Raw genomic sequence first — 14,563 nt, forward strand, 5'->3', positions numbered from 1 at the left:
CTCCCACCGGGGTCTCGTGCGAGCGCAGAAAACCCTTATTTAGTAGGTTTATCGGTGGCGGTGCCACCTGAACCTGAGGATGAGGCTGAGGAGCGGGAGAAAAATTGCGTCCGTTGTTGCCTATGGCGGTTATTCCCTACAGGGTTATCCACACTGCGAGATTTGTGGTCGAGGAAGCCCCTAAAGCCAGAGGAGGGTTGACTTTGTGACAACGGTCTCTGGGTTTTGAAAGGAGCCTTAACCAGGACAGACAATGACTTAGCTGTCTGCGTGCTATCCTTCGCTTTGGTGAGCTCTACATCTGTTGTAGAATGAAAGAGCTCCTTACCATCGAACGGAAGGTCCAACACCTTGTCCTGCACTTCTTTTGAAAATTTAGTGGCATGCAGCCACGCCTGCCGTGAGGTATCAACCCCCAGGATAAGGCCCCGAGCCGAGGTGTCTACGTGATGAGCCGCAGCTCCAGGAGATCCTGGGCCAAGACCTTGGCGTCGGATAGGCCACCCTTCAAGTCTTCCAACTTCTCGACCGGGATGTGCTCCTCAAACTCCGACAGACATTTCCACATCCGCATGTTAGCTCCCGCTAACATCAACTCAGCATTGGCCTGTCTGAGCTGCAAAGCCGAGTTGGCAAAGATTTTCCTCCCTATGGAGTCAAGGAGCTTGTCCTCCTTACCCAGGACCTGAGTAGCCGTCGTGGAAGAGGATGCTGCAGGTCTGGATTGCAAAGTGGCCGCAGCCACCACTGTGGAGGAGGGAGGCGGACAAGACGACAGGGCCACCTCTTCCGAATAATGTAGCCTGTACCTCGCGTCAATCTTCTTATTGACAAAAAGTCCCGAGTGTGGCTTTTCCCAGACTCTTTGGACCTCGGCCAGAACATCCTTCTGCAGGAACAGGCCGGTACGCTCCAAGGGAGACAGGGTAAACTCCCCAGAAAGCACGCCCTCCTGCGGAGCGGGTGCCTCGGGCACCGAAACATCTAAGAAACTCATGTCCAGTACCCGGTCATGAAAAGCTCTGATCGAGCGGGGGAAGGTCCTCGTTGTCCTAATCACCTTGAGGGTCATCTGACAGGTCAGGATTCTGCTGAGCCGTGTCAGGCACTGCCTTGTCCACTGGGGACAATGGAGGCAAAGGCGGAGAAACCGGGGGAGGCACCACGGGCAAGGGAGGCCCCGGCGGAACCACCAGAGTAACGGGTGGAGCCGAAGGGGTAGGTGGACATATCTCCCTGAAAAGCCCTTTGAAATATTCCCTCATGGGGTCGGTGCGCATAAGCGCTTGAAATTTACCGAAAAAGGTATCCTCCGGAGACTGTTTAGGAACCTGAGGAGGCCTCTCATGAGGTGGACAAATGCAAGGACGTAGCGGGGAAGGGTGCCACACCGGCCCCTCCACCGACGTATCCACATAAATCAATGGTGCCGCCCCCGCGGGCAACAAAACATTGAGCGGAAGAGGCATCCGGGCGTTCCAATCATAAACCGGCCAGTAAGGAGGCGCACAAGGGACCTTAGGTTCACCCAAGGGACCAAGCCCTACACCAGAGGCCGTTGGCGTAGTTGTAGGGGTAGCACCAAATATGGCCGCCGCAGTCGTGGCGGGAACGGGCACCATTATGTCCTCATCTGAGGGGAACTGCGGCACGTGAGGTAGTGAGGCAGGGGTCCCCATCGATGGATCAGGGGTCTTAATCTTAGCCTTAACATAAGAAACCTCGGCAGAGCGGGTACTATGAGGCCGGGAATGTTTTTGTGACATACCAACCGCCAACTGAGCCTTCGAAGGAAGGACCTCGGCACTGCCGGTAAAAGAAGAACTTTGTTTCTTTGCCCCCTCAACAGGTCTGGCGTCACCACAAGAGCGGGAACGGTGAGCAACAGCTTTCACCGACAAAGCCTTGACCGGCCTCTCAGAACTGTTGGTAGCTTTAGCCTTTGAAAGAGGGACCTCGGACCCAGGCCCGGTAAAGCTTTATCTGCGCGGGCCTCAAACATCCATTCGGTAACAACAAGCCCAGCTAAGGCCTCGGGGCGAACCCTGGTCTTATCTTTGAGGGAAGCCGACAGAGGGCTCAGAGCGAGCTCCGGTACTCCACAACTCAGTAGAACTGGGTCTACAGACAGCCCCCACAGGAGGGGCCTCGGAGCGTACTCCGGTATTCACAGGCCCCTTACGGAGACCCTCTGAGAAAACTCTGGTAGAATTATTAGGCCCGAAGGGCACTTCAGGGCGAACCCCGGCGACAGATCGATCAACGCCCCTCCCGGCCCGAGAGGAACCCCGAAAGGTATCCCCCGGCTGGGGTGCAGTGAAAAGTAAAGAACTTCCTGGGCGTTTCTTGTTCTCGTCGATGAACGCCTGAAAATGTGAAGGAGGAGTACGTCGGAACACCTCCTCCCACCGCTCTAACCGACGTTGAAGTGCCCCGACCGAAAGGGAGTCACAGTAAAAACAGGAGTCCCAACGGTGACTCTTTAAACAAAGAGGATGGGCATCCACCCGTGCGAAGCGACGGTGACAGGATGAACAATCAGGAAACTCTAGCTTGAAAGACATAGACAGACCAGTAAACGAACGCTAGCGAGAGCCAGAGAGGAAAAAGGGAAGAAAAACTTCCGAGGATGCAAGTGCGTCCAGCCCTGATTGAGCGGAGAAAAGGACTGATGGGCGATGCGCAGGGCGGAGCCAAGATGGGCGGGGTTAAGGCCACGTGCCGGGCTCCGCGCAAGAAAGAGAGGAAGGACACATTTTTGGAAAAAAATTGGATGCTTTTTACAAAGTGCTCCGGTCCCGTCCCACAGGACGGAGAGATGGCCCATAAGTATGGAGGAAAGGGGACGGGACGTAGGAGTACATATTAAATACCAAGGATGCCCGACACCCCAGAAATGCAATGGAGGCAGTCCATATTAAATAGCAAAGATGCCTGACATCCCCAGAAATGCAATGGAGGCAGTCCATATCAAATACCAAGGATGCCCGATACAAGACATAAATTAGTTTTCAGAAATGGATTAGCAGAGTTTGACTATTAAAATGTTCTTGATTAGCAAACTCATTTGATTAGCAATGTTGTACTCATTTTTAATGTCACCAGAAGTTATTTGTACCCAAGACATAAAATGAGCAACAATGCATCATTTTTGTGTACCGACCGCTGAAGTAAGACAATTGTGAGATGAGTCAGGCTTTGCAAATTCTTTAAAATTTGGCTAGACCTGCAAGTTGAGTCATTTAGTTTGCTTACTTAACTTAAGAGAAATGCACTCGACCCATAGCAACGGATGACAAAAATTGTAAATGCGCTTTCTGTAAAATGGGTATTACCCAAATTGGTCGTTTACAATTGTTCGAATGAACAATTGACCGAATGTAAAGGGTCACAATTGACCTTTTCACAATTGACCGAATATATATATATATATATATATATATATATATATATATATATATATATATATATATATGGGTTTTCGGGGGGTTGGCGTTGGGTGGGGGGTTGTGGGGTTCCCCCCCCACATATATGGTACAATTGACCTTCACAATTCGGTCAATTGTGAAAAGGTCAATTGTCATTCGAGCAGTTGTAAAACGATCAATTCGTATACAACCGTAAAATGCTGCATTTCACCACAAAACGACTTTCTTTAGCACACTCCTGCTACCCCAGAGGCCAGCCATGCACAGCGACATGTTTATTTGAGATTCAAACATCCCTGGCAAATAACATCCCTGGCAAATGGTACACGTTCCAAAAAACTACTTGATTATGCGAGTGGGTAAGTAGACGTTGCAAGCCCTGGATGAGTGTCTGTAAAATGTAAAAGGTTAGCTGCAGGAATGGAAACAAATAGAAATTGTAAATAAGACTTTGAAAACAGTCTGGCCAGCTCTCTCCCGCAGCTGCTAATATATAAGCATCATAATCATAGAGCAAAGCGACACTTACTACATACAGTGCATGGTATTGCACTAGATCTGTAGATGCAGAGTCTGGATAGAAGTATTAATCAGTACTTTGTGTAAACTTCTAATTAGCTTTGTGTATTCATTATGTAAGAGGAAAGAAAGAGACTAAGCAGATTGGATGGCGAAGCAGGAAGAGAACTGGGCAAACTAGGTGTAATATTTTAGTTTGTGGCCGTCTCACTTTCAGGGTAGCTTGTATAAAGCAACAGGGTGAGAAGGTAGAATGTCGAGAAGTATGGGATCAGCTCATGGGTTGAGCACGAGTTGCACAGATGTATGCAACTAGCAAGTCACAGTACTAGGTAGGTTTGCCATCAGAAGCATTTAGCTGTGTGATCATATACATTTTCTTGTCTATATGATGCATCTTCCCCAACAAAATTAAATATAGTTGACACTGAGATTTAGATACACTAACCTAAACTTTACCAAGGATGCCCGATATCCCCATAAATGCAATGGAGGCAGTCCATATTAAATACCATGGAAGCCCGACATCCCCAGAAATGCAATGGAGGCAGTCTATATTAAATACCAAGGATGCCCGATATCCCCATAAATGCAATGGAGGCAGTCCATAAATTTCCACCAATTAAGATCAGACCAGCCGTACACCCAAGATTCGCGATCGTGGCCCACGTGCCCCAGCCTTAGCATGGCCCCCACACTCCGTTACCCAGGCAGAGGGGCGATTTGTTGTGCTCAGTTGTAGAGCCCAGAAACTGCTGCTCATCTTGCCGGCGCGCAAAGATCGGATGCAAGCGAGGCAATTAAAAGCAGCAAACTAATCACAGGCCCAAGAAGCAAAATGCAGTTAGACAAGGCAAAATACTGTGTGTCATCATCCATCGCACGGCCGCGCTTCGCGAAAATAAATAGGAGCCACTCACATTTTTGATCTTTTTCCAAAGCCAGGAAAGGTTTAATTAGTTCGGTCTCATTATAGGCTCTGAAATAGAAGAAAAAAAGAAGACAGCACCATTAGAATAGCACCCCACTGGCAAGCAATATTCCTTTCACAGCCATTCGGGGCAGCGCCTGATCTTGGCTGGCGATAGAGCGTGCACTGGAGTGACCGGGAGCAGCATTCTAAAGTTGTCTTTATTTAACATGTCAATGGAATTTGTCTCGATGTTCCCAATGTACACAGACCTCCCCTGTGTATGGGTTAGCTTAGCTACTCCCTTGATGCTACTCTCTGGTTAGAAGAGGACACGCTTCAGTGACTTGGAGGTCTATGATCACCAGACCCCACCAATTACACATTCATCACTAGAGGGAGGTGTTGCAGTGCGTCCTTGTGGCATTACATGTGAACTGCACGCCCATCTCAGGACGTTACATAACGCTATACCGTGCCTGGCCACTTGGCGTCGCAGCTGTACAAGAGTTTACATGTTCTGTTGTGAGCGTGGCCTGGGGACACAAAGTATTGAGAGCAAACCTCAGAGAGAAGAACATGAAGCTTATACAAGGCCTTTAAGAAAAATAACTTTAATGCCATAAAAAAACTGCCATCAGCCGTCCTATCAGCTAGATCCACTTTCTTGTATGCAATCACTTCCACGTAGATGCCACCTTTTTCCTGTGCTATTATGCATTATGAAAGATGTTTATCCAGGGCCAATATGTCAACAAACAGCAGTCCCCTTGCCCCGCATAATTACAAACCACTAACCCAGGTAAAGGTAGTCATATGTGTTCATTGTATTGATATTGTGTAACATACTTGACACGGGAGGCCAGTCTCTAGGCGTGCTACTGGAATTCGAACCTGTGTTGCTCTTCGTTGTCTTGCTCCCAAGACAAATGCCTCTGAGCTGTCCTCCCAGCCCATTTGTATCACCCTACAAATTCCGCAACTCATGACATTTTCTAAAAGTTTCTAAAATAACACAATAGCAACAGAGAATCTCCCTGGGCCCACTGGACCTGCGATCTGGCCAACACACATTTCCCCCACCAGGATCAGGCAAGTTGTATACACTTAAAAATTTAAATCAGAAAATTCTCCTATGCGGAAGCCACCCCCCTTTGCCCCCCGACGGAGGAAATTAATGTAATAGAAAGAGTAATTGCCAACGCGCTAATAACATGAATCCATATCAGGCGACTGACACAGTCAGGAGATGCATTACGCCAAGCGGGCAGGGAGACAGGCTGCAAACTATCTCCCTGTGCTTATTCTTCTCATAATACGCAATATCTCCATTTATCCCATCAGCCTGAAAGCCTACAATCAGCAAAATAGGGCACAGATGCACAACACAACAGTTGGCCATTTTGTTTTCACAACGCCGTACGGCTCGCGGTGCCATTTCATGGGCCTGTAATCGGAGAGAATTTGGAAGCAAAGATGAAAAAATATAAAAACGCAAGCACTTGACTCCGTAAACACGGGGAATGATGAGCGCGCCATTAGTGAAATGATGCTGACCTTCCAGCGACGGCCCGGCGCAAATTACAGGCGCCTTTTGCATTGCATTCTCATTAGGGCGAAGCCGGCTTTTGATAGGTGCGGCGTGAGGCCACTTCATCTTGCTTTATAATTATTGCAGCATCCATTATGGCTTGCAGACACCTTATTTGTAAAGCTGCCTTGCCTCACCACTGCATTCCAAAGGGTTTGCGACTAATTATGGATTTTTCTTTTGGTTTTCCACAGGCCATTCAGTCCAGCGGGGCGATGATAAACGCTGCCAGGAATTTGCAAGGCATTTCTTGAGCAGCGGAAGAGAGAAACTGCGGCTACCAATTGCACCTTTCAAAAAGAAACCCCAAAACCCCTTATGAGTTCCGGTCCTGGAGCTAGTGTGAAATTACTCCGAGAAATGTCTTATTTTTGGTACACACTTAAAGTTCTAACGGCATATTGTCCTCAATTATATAGGAATGACTTAGACATATTTGCCCGTATAGCTCTTCTAAAGGAGCAGATCAAAGAAAAACTTCCTTCTGTGAAAAAATGGAATCTTAAATAAGCAACACCAATAAGCTTGGCAAAAAGCATATAGAAATGCTGCACTTAACGAGGACACCCGAAAAGGCCAAGAAACACAGGAACGCTTACATGGGGTTGCTGTTGGTACTCGTGGTCAGAGGAGATCTGCCTAACGTTTGGTGCCAGCTGGGCCTTGTGGGCAAGCTTAGAGTGATATACAAAAGGTTATGATTTACTGGACTAAAACGTATTAACTGACCCTCTTGTGCACCGTCCAAGCCAGTAGACCAAGTTGGTTGGCTCTGTTTGATCTCAATAGAGGGTCTCTCACATTTCGGCCGAATGCTTGAATGCTTGGGGTTGCAGGCGTGTGCCCCTTGCTCTTGGTGCTGCATCCCAGTCACACTTCTGTGTCTGCGGTTGCCCGATGGTACTCTTGCTCAGAGGGACTGTCCTTGAGGGGTGTGATCAAACTTCTATGCAAATACATATTTCTTCTCTGTTATGGCATGAGAGCGGTGTCGACATCACCCCATACAATAGGGAATGAGTCCTTGTTTTCCTCAGTACTGGGCACCCCATATTTTTGGAAAACACAAGTAACTTGTTAAGAACACTGCTAGAACCTGGCTATTACACTTATTCTTATTTTGGATTTCCATCAGAGCGTGTCACTGGGACAGGACAAAAACAATGAACCTGGGCCCCAATAAAAGGAGACCCACAAATGTGATTGGATACTTTTCACTACAAATTGTTTGCGTAGTACCTGGGGCATATGTTTGTTAACACTTGGGGAAAAGCATGCATTTCAAAGCACATAGGCTAGTACAATTAGTCAACATTGCTGTATTATTAATGTATTAACACATCAAACTGGCACAAATCAGCGTGTTGGGCATTATAGATCATCCCGAGCCAGACGCTTCACAATGACCGATATATTAGAGAGATAAAAACACAAACAAATATGAGACCCAAAAAAGCCCACGAAAGGGTTGACTTATACATACAATGCATGACTTTAAAAAGGAAGAATCAGGTAGCATGGGAACAGAGCGTTCAATAGATAATGTCAATGATAGGGTCTGAACAGACCGAGCTATCATATGATTTGAGCAGCAAATAGGATGGCAGATAATCTAGTTTGAAGTTTCCCAGGTGGCCTTGGCTTTTCAAAAACTAGAAATTAGCTTCAGGGGTAGCAAGAGGGAGGTAGGGTTAGACCACCTGCATCTCAGTAAAAGGTGCTACGGAGGGAGCAAAGGAAGAACACGCAAGCATGTACATCCTCGGAGGAAAATAGGGCAAGCTAACGCTGGACTTATAGGGAGTGATTACCCTCATGACTTGAGTATTAGAATTAGCTGTGAAAGGGAGGTTGAGATTACTGGTGAGGGGGCGGGAGTAGGCCGTATGCTGAATATAGCTTGCAACATGAGATCTGTCACAGAGACCATTAAACAACAAAAAAAAATAAAACAAAAAAAAATGAGTTCTTGGAGCAATAGTCTTAGTTAACTTCAACTGGTCAAATTGGACTTAAGCACCGGATACCAATGATGTGCAAGATGACGAACAGCGACTTGGAAAGTGGTGTTCTGGGGAAATTGAGTGATCTGATCACTCTAATAGTAGGACACCAGCATTTTCAGCAGACTTGCCATACAAAGTTTGAGCACCAAAACTGTCCCGTGTAGCTTGTTTAAAATTGAGCAGAATATCAAATAGTTCATCAACTATTCGAACGCACACATTTTCTTCAGATTTTTCATATATTCAGCAAACTTGCTTTAGTACACAACATTGAAATGGAAAATCAGGAGTCACTGTATTATATAGAACACGCAGAGTTGAGTTTTATTTTGAGAAAAAGAAGGAATAAAGTCACAAAAGCAACATGCTGGTAGGGCAAGAAAGTTCCAATTTCCATTCAGGGAACATTTCTTCATATCTGATGCTTTTGTTAGAGTAGAATCAGAACTTTTACAAAATATGGAAAGTTCAAATATGCAGAAGTTGAAGTATGGAGCCCATTTACCAGAGGTCTGCAATCTGCGCCTCTCCACGCGTTTTGTACTAAGATTCCAATATACCTCACAATTGACTGTTGGCTGCAGGTGATTGAAGCTGCCGTCCAAAACATCTAAGGAGCCAAAGGGTTAAGACCCCTCAGGGCTAATTTAATGCAGGTGAAGGCGGCAACATATTGTGCCTCTCATGGTCACTGGTATAATGATTGTTACAAAACGCAGCAGCAGTGGTGGTTGGTGGACCTTTTTGTATTGTGAACTGAGGATAGCACTGGGGCAATGTGCTGGTCTTGGAAGCAAGACCATGCAGAGAAACAGAGGTTTTAATCCCGGATCCGCGCTTAGATACCGTACTTGTATCGGTATTAAGCACGTTATAAGAAATAAATAAATTGGAGGGATATGAACATAACCCATGTATTAAATGTTTTTTAAAATGTTTTTAAAATGACTTAGAATTGAAGAAGTTATGCACACTCTGTGAAAATCAGGTAAAAAGCCACACAGTTTACAATAGGTTTTGTAGAGTAACACAAAGTCCAACATATGCCAGGTCACAACAGTGTACAGGAGCATTTTTCTATGCATTTTCATCATGCCTTGCCCAGTAAAATATGCCAGTATTCTGCTACTATAAACATTTCCACACTGGCTGTGCCCATACATGCCCATGCTGGCTGACTGCAGCAATATATGCCAGTATTCCAACATAACATACTAATATTTGCTTTGTACATGATGCCAGTAACATTAATATAAAAAAAGATATCTGCACTTGCTCTACCAATATACACCACATGTACACGTAAGAACACATTTCAGCCCATAATGCCAGTAGAAAATTGCTATGACACTGTAAGAAAACATGTCCTAATTGGCTGCACCAATGTAGATCAGGATGGCCACAAACACACTCATCATTTTGTCTTTGTGCATAATGTCAGTAAAACGTGCAATATCACTGTAAGACAAAGTCCATGATGGCTGCCTCAATACAGCCCCCCTCCCCTCGTGAAAAAGCTCATCAAGTTGGCTTTGCCCATAATGCCAGTAAAACATGCCATGCCATGCCACTCCAAGGAACATTCCATAATGGCTAACCGAACATAGCCACTTCCTTCTCAGACAGACGTAGGAACACTCATCAAGTTTGCATTTGTATTTTGTATTTATCTATTTGTATTACGCACCTTGCCCGGAAGCATCTGGGCGCATAAACCTTGTGTATACAAGGTTACAGAGCTTTATCCATAATGCCTGTAAAATATGCCAAGCCACTGTAAAAAGACATCAATACTGGCTGTGCAACCTTAGACCATTATTCCATATAAGAACATTCATCATGTTGGCTTTGCTCATATTGCCAGTAAAGCATGTCATGCCACTGTAAGAAAACATCTATACAGGATGCTCCAATAATATAATAAATCGCCCATGTTTATGGGATTGTTAATAGTGGATGTAATACAGCTTCATCAAGGAAGCCCAAAGCCACAAGACTCAGTGTTCCCAGAGGCGAAGTTATCAGCCCACCGCAAGCTCTCTTACTTTCTTTCTGAACCTCCTCAGGGCCTAAATTGGGGTGTCTAGTCAATGAAGAAAATTGGTCATACTTGTCCCGAGTGTTGTACAGACATTTCCTTTTACAAGTCACCCTTCTGCAGGAGTCAAACATCTCTCATTGCTTGACCTAGATGAAGGTCTCGAAAACTCGTTTCCAGAGGCCTCATTCCTTTTTGATAAAGCTGCATTTATAGAGCTATCAATCTGTTTATTAATAGGGTGCTGGTTCTAGGCATAGCTTTGCCAAAAGCAAAAGATACAGAATAGTCCGAAAACGTTGCAAAGGTGTCAATCCAAATATCATCTTTGTTAATATCTAAAGCATCCCTCCGATTTATAAAAGAGGGATCTGTACATTGCCTAACTGAAAGGTTATAACCGTGACGTGATAACAAACCACCTAGCTGTATCAAGAATATCAAATGTGCAATGCTCAGCAATGACAAGGGGCAGAATGCCAAAAAAGAATTTGGCATGGGCAGGAAGCAATGTTCTAGGTGCCTCCAAGGAGATTTGCTGAGGGAACGATGGGTATCGGTACAACAGTCTCCCTGCAAGCATGGCTGACAGCTGCACAACAACTAGTTGGTACAGAATTGCTAGGGGCCTATAGCTAATGCCTTGCAATCTGTATGCAAAGTTTGAGCGATTTAAGCATCTGGGTAAAACAAATGCTTTTGAAACGAACTGAAAAAAGTGAAACTGACTTAAGAGGCCTATTTTGCATACATCAACACACTTCTATCACAGAGAGAAAAGGATGCACAAGAATGCGCCTCCAGGACCCTATTCCAAAAGCCCAAGTAAGTCACCCATAAAGAGTAAAACCATGCCTACAAAAAACTTAAGAGTCATAAGCAGAACTAACGCTAGCCTTACAGACCCATTATGTTCCTCCGAGCAAGAAATAAAGTGGGCTGAGGGTCACTTTATACTGAAAGGTGATTGGTAGAGAGATTGTGATAGGTGGATACAAGTTAGATTGGGAGTTTCTTGGGGGTCAGGCATCTTGTTCATATATATATATATATATATATATATTTATTCTAACAGTTTATTGAGAGGCCATTCTCAACACGGGGAGTTATACGGTTAATGTCAGTTATTTTATTCCGCCCCATTTCCAATTCATCTAGTACCCCTTGGATTCCTCCCCCTGAGCTACCAGTGAGCCAAGAACCAGGCCGATGTACAGGAAATATATTTATATTTATTTGAATTAGATGTTAAGAAAATCACACTAAAATGTCAAACACCACTTCATCCGTGGCACAACACAATAAACTTCTCTCAACATAAATACATCACACAAGTGGTTTGAAAATGACACACATTACAAGTCTTTACTTTCTACAAATTTCACTTCAAGAAATAATTAAACTGATCAATAAACTAAAACAATGACGTATGCAATGCTGTGCAATTTCAATTTTCCTGTGCGCTGAAAACGGCTTGCAGTTCGGTTTACCAATTGGTACAATGGATATGGCAATTAAGATTTGAGCCACACCTTTTTCGTTAAAATTTAGCAGTTGGTTTTTCAGACCCCCCCTGTCTGCGTTGGGGAAATCGGACAGAAAAATTGGGATGATTGAAAAATTGGGATGATTTAAGAATTTGGGATTTCAGACCCTATCCACTTAAAGGCCTGTGTGGGCGGAGCTGGATGGTCAACATTGGGATGATTTGAGAATTTTGGATTTCAGACCCCTCTTGCCCCCTCCACTTAAAGGCCTGTGTGGGGAAGCTGAACAGAAAGAATGCCCAATTCAATTACAGGCTATAGTTTTCAGCGCACACTGGGAATGGGCTGTTAATTTTGAATTTTAACAAAAATCATACTGTGGTGTTCTGCCAAATAGGGAATTAATGAAATTAATATTCTTAGTTAAATAGACTAAGGATCCACACAGTGTTGCCCCCCTCTCTCACCCTCTATAAAGGGAAAGGGTTTAAGGCCAGCAGATTCCCCCAACTTTTGATTACAAGGCTTCAATTCCACTTGCATTGAAAACCTTTGTTTAAAGTCAGGAAAGGCAGCTGCATGCCAGGACCCTCTGAAACGACAGGGCAGCGTCACTTCCCTCTCAAGGGCGGCCTCCAGCTCTTCACTATGGGACCCCGTCAGCTTTTAGGCCTTCCCAGAAATAGACATCTACACCAGGGGCAAACTCTGCAAAATCTCTCTTTGGTGTTTTCAGACAGCTGTCAGATGGTACATTTCAGCAGCTGTCCCTGATGATCATTGTAGGAGCTCTCGCCTTCTCTCATAATGCATTCACTTTATATAGCAGCAATGACACCATCCTGGTGTGTACCCTGCAAGAGTTCTCGCAAATAGGATTGGACAGTTACCCTTCTCTTTCCTCCCAAATCTTACGATTGGCTAAGGAGTCTGGAGCAGATATATGGCAGCTTCCATTTGCAATCCACATTTGTTCTCATGTCAATTTTTTGGCGAAAACTAGTTATGTGGCAAAACTTCATAATTTTACTAGTAACTGACATAATATATATACTTTCCAATTCAGCTAATCAGGGGGAATTTAATAAAACAACAGTTGGGTCAGCACCATGTTGCACGGCCATTTAGCAATTTTCCATTGTTATTACAAAAAGCATAATCGTTAGGAACATGCAATTTATTCCCCACATACCTAATTTTGCACAACCACCAGTTTGCCAACTCTTAAATCTGGGAGATGTTCATAGCAGCCAGGAACACCTTTTAGCTCACCATTAAAATTCCCTAAGTCACAGGTGGAGGAATTTTTTATCACCAAATTCACCTGGAAATTACCTGAAAATTGACACATCAATGCATAAAGTCTGACTTATGGTTCCCTAGAAAAAGGTTGACTTTATAGTACTCCTTTCAAATTAATAGTACATCTTCTCGTGTTGGCCAAATGGGTGCTCCGTTTCCTCCAGGTCACCTGTCTCTTTGTTGTTTGAAGTTGGTTGTTTGCAGATTGTAAATACCTGGGATGCACCAGCTAGAGTCATTTGCTCTGCATATAACTGCCTTCAGAGACAGCAAGTCTGGAGAACACTTGGTTTTCAACAGTTTTCAGGCAAGCCACATTTTATTGCAGTTGTAAACAGCTGGGATTCAAGCCACGCTTTCAGTGGGGAGTGGTTTGTGACAATTGTCCCACAGCAAGCAAAAGGGTGTGCCTCGAGCCTAAACGAATGTCTTTATTGAAACAAAGTGGGTCTTTCTTTTCAAACGATTGCCGGTATTTTGTATGTGAAGCATAAAATACACCACTTTTTGTCAACACGCACAATGTCTTTTTCCTGACATCTTTATGTTAGCAGGGATACACTTTTCTCATGTCTCGCTTTAAACTGCAAACAGGCATGCAAAGCTGTTTTGGTGTCTGTGTTTAAAAATCTTGCTTTCCATGTGAAAGGGGCCTCTGCATTACATCTGCTACTTGTGAATTAAAATCCTGCTGTTCCTTTTGTAATGGCCAATAGGCCTTTTCACATGGCCCTTCCTTGGGTTACTTGGATAAACCCCACAGTCTGCCTTAATAGGCCCGTTTTCAGTGTAAAGTTTTTCTGAGACGTGTTCAGAGGTCATTTTTAGTGGGCCCTTCAGTGCCATTGGTTTGGGGCCTTTGATTACACCCCACAATATATATGTATAAAAGAAATTAGAAATGCACGGCCCTGTTGAGCCGTGCCTCAAAATTCAAATAGCTAGCATAGGAATTTAAAGCGATTTATCGTGGAAAATGATTGAGAAAACAACACGTGGCCCAGTGAAGCAACCGTAACTGTTTACTACTTAACAGGTTCATATTCACAGGCAACCATACAGTATAGATGTTAGTTTAAAGAATAACCAGAGCAGCTTTTTTACTTCAAACCAATTCTTTCCAGATTTTATGTTACATTTAATGAGGAATGAATTGCAGGAGAATGTGATTTCAGGTTTCCTCTTTTTTAACTAAATGAAGCATATATGGGACCTTATAGATTGCACTGCTGCTCAGTAATTTTGCACCACTGATGGGTCATTATCCATCAGTGATAATTAC

General features: G+C 44.4%; 1 protein-coding gene across 9 annotated transcripts in view; it reads right to left on the minus strand.

Annotated features, from left to right (window-relative positions):
• Nucleotides 1-14,563, minus strand: part of NEXMIF (neurite extension and migration factor) — a 1,570,947-nt gene that overhangs the window by 632,635 nt on the left and 923,749 nt on the right. For all 9 annotated transcript variants that reach the window (XR_011274135.1, XR_011274134.1, XR_011274133.1 and 6 more), the window contains one exon: nucleotides 4,868-4,926. Coding sequence is in view for 6 of the 9 variants with exons in the window: in XM_069612575.1 (XP_069468676.1) it covers nucleotides 4,868-4,869 (2 nt within the window). In the remaining 3 variants the exon portion in view is untranslated. The remainder of the gene's footprint in view (nucleotides 1-4,867; nucleotides 4,927-14,563) is intronic.

The sequence above is a fragment of the Ambystoma mexicanum genome, chromosome 5p, assembly GCF_040938575.1.
Source record: "Ambystoma mexicanum isolate Mex_15411 chromosome 5p, UKY_AmexF1_1, whole genome shotgun sequence".
NCBI lineage: Eukaryota > Metazoa > Chordata > Amphibia > Caudata > Ambystomatidae > Ambystoma > Ambystoma mexicanum.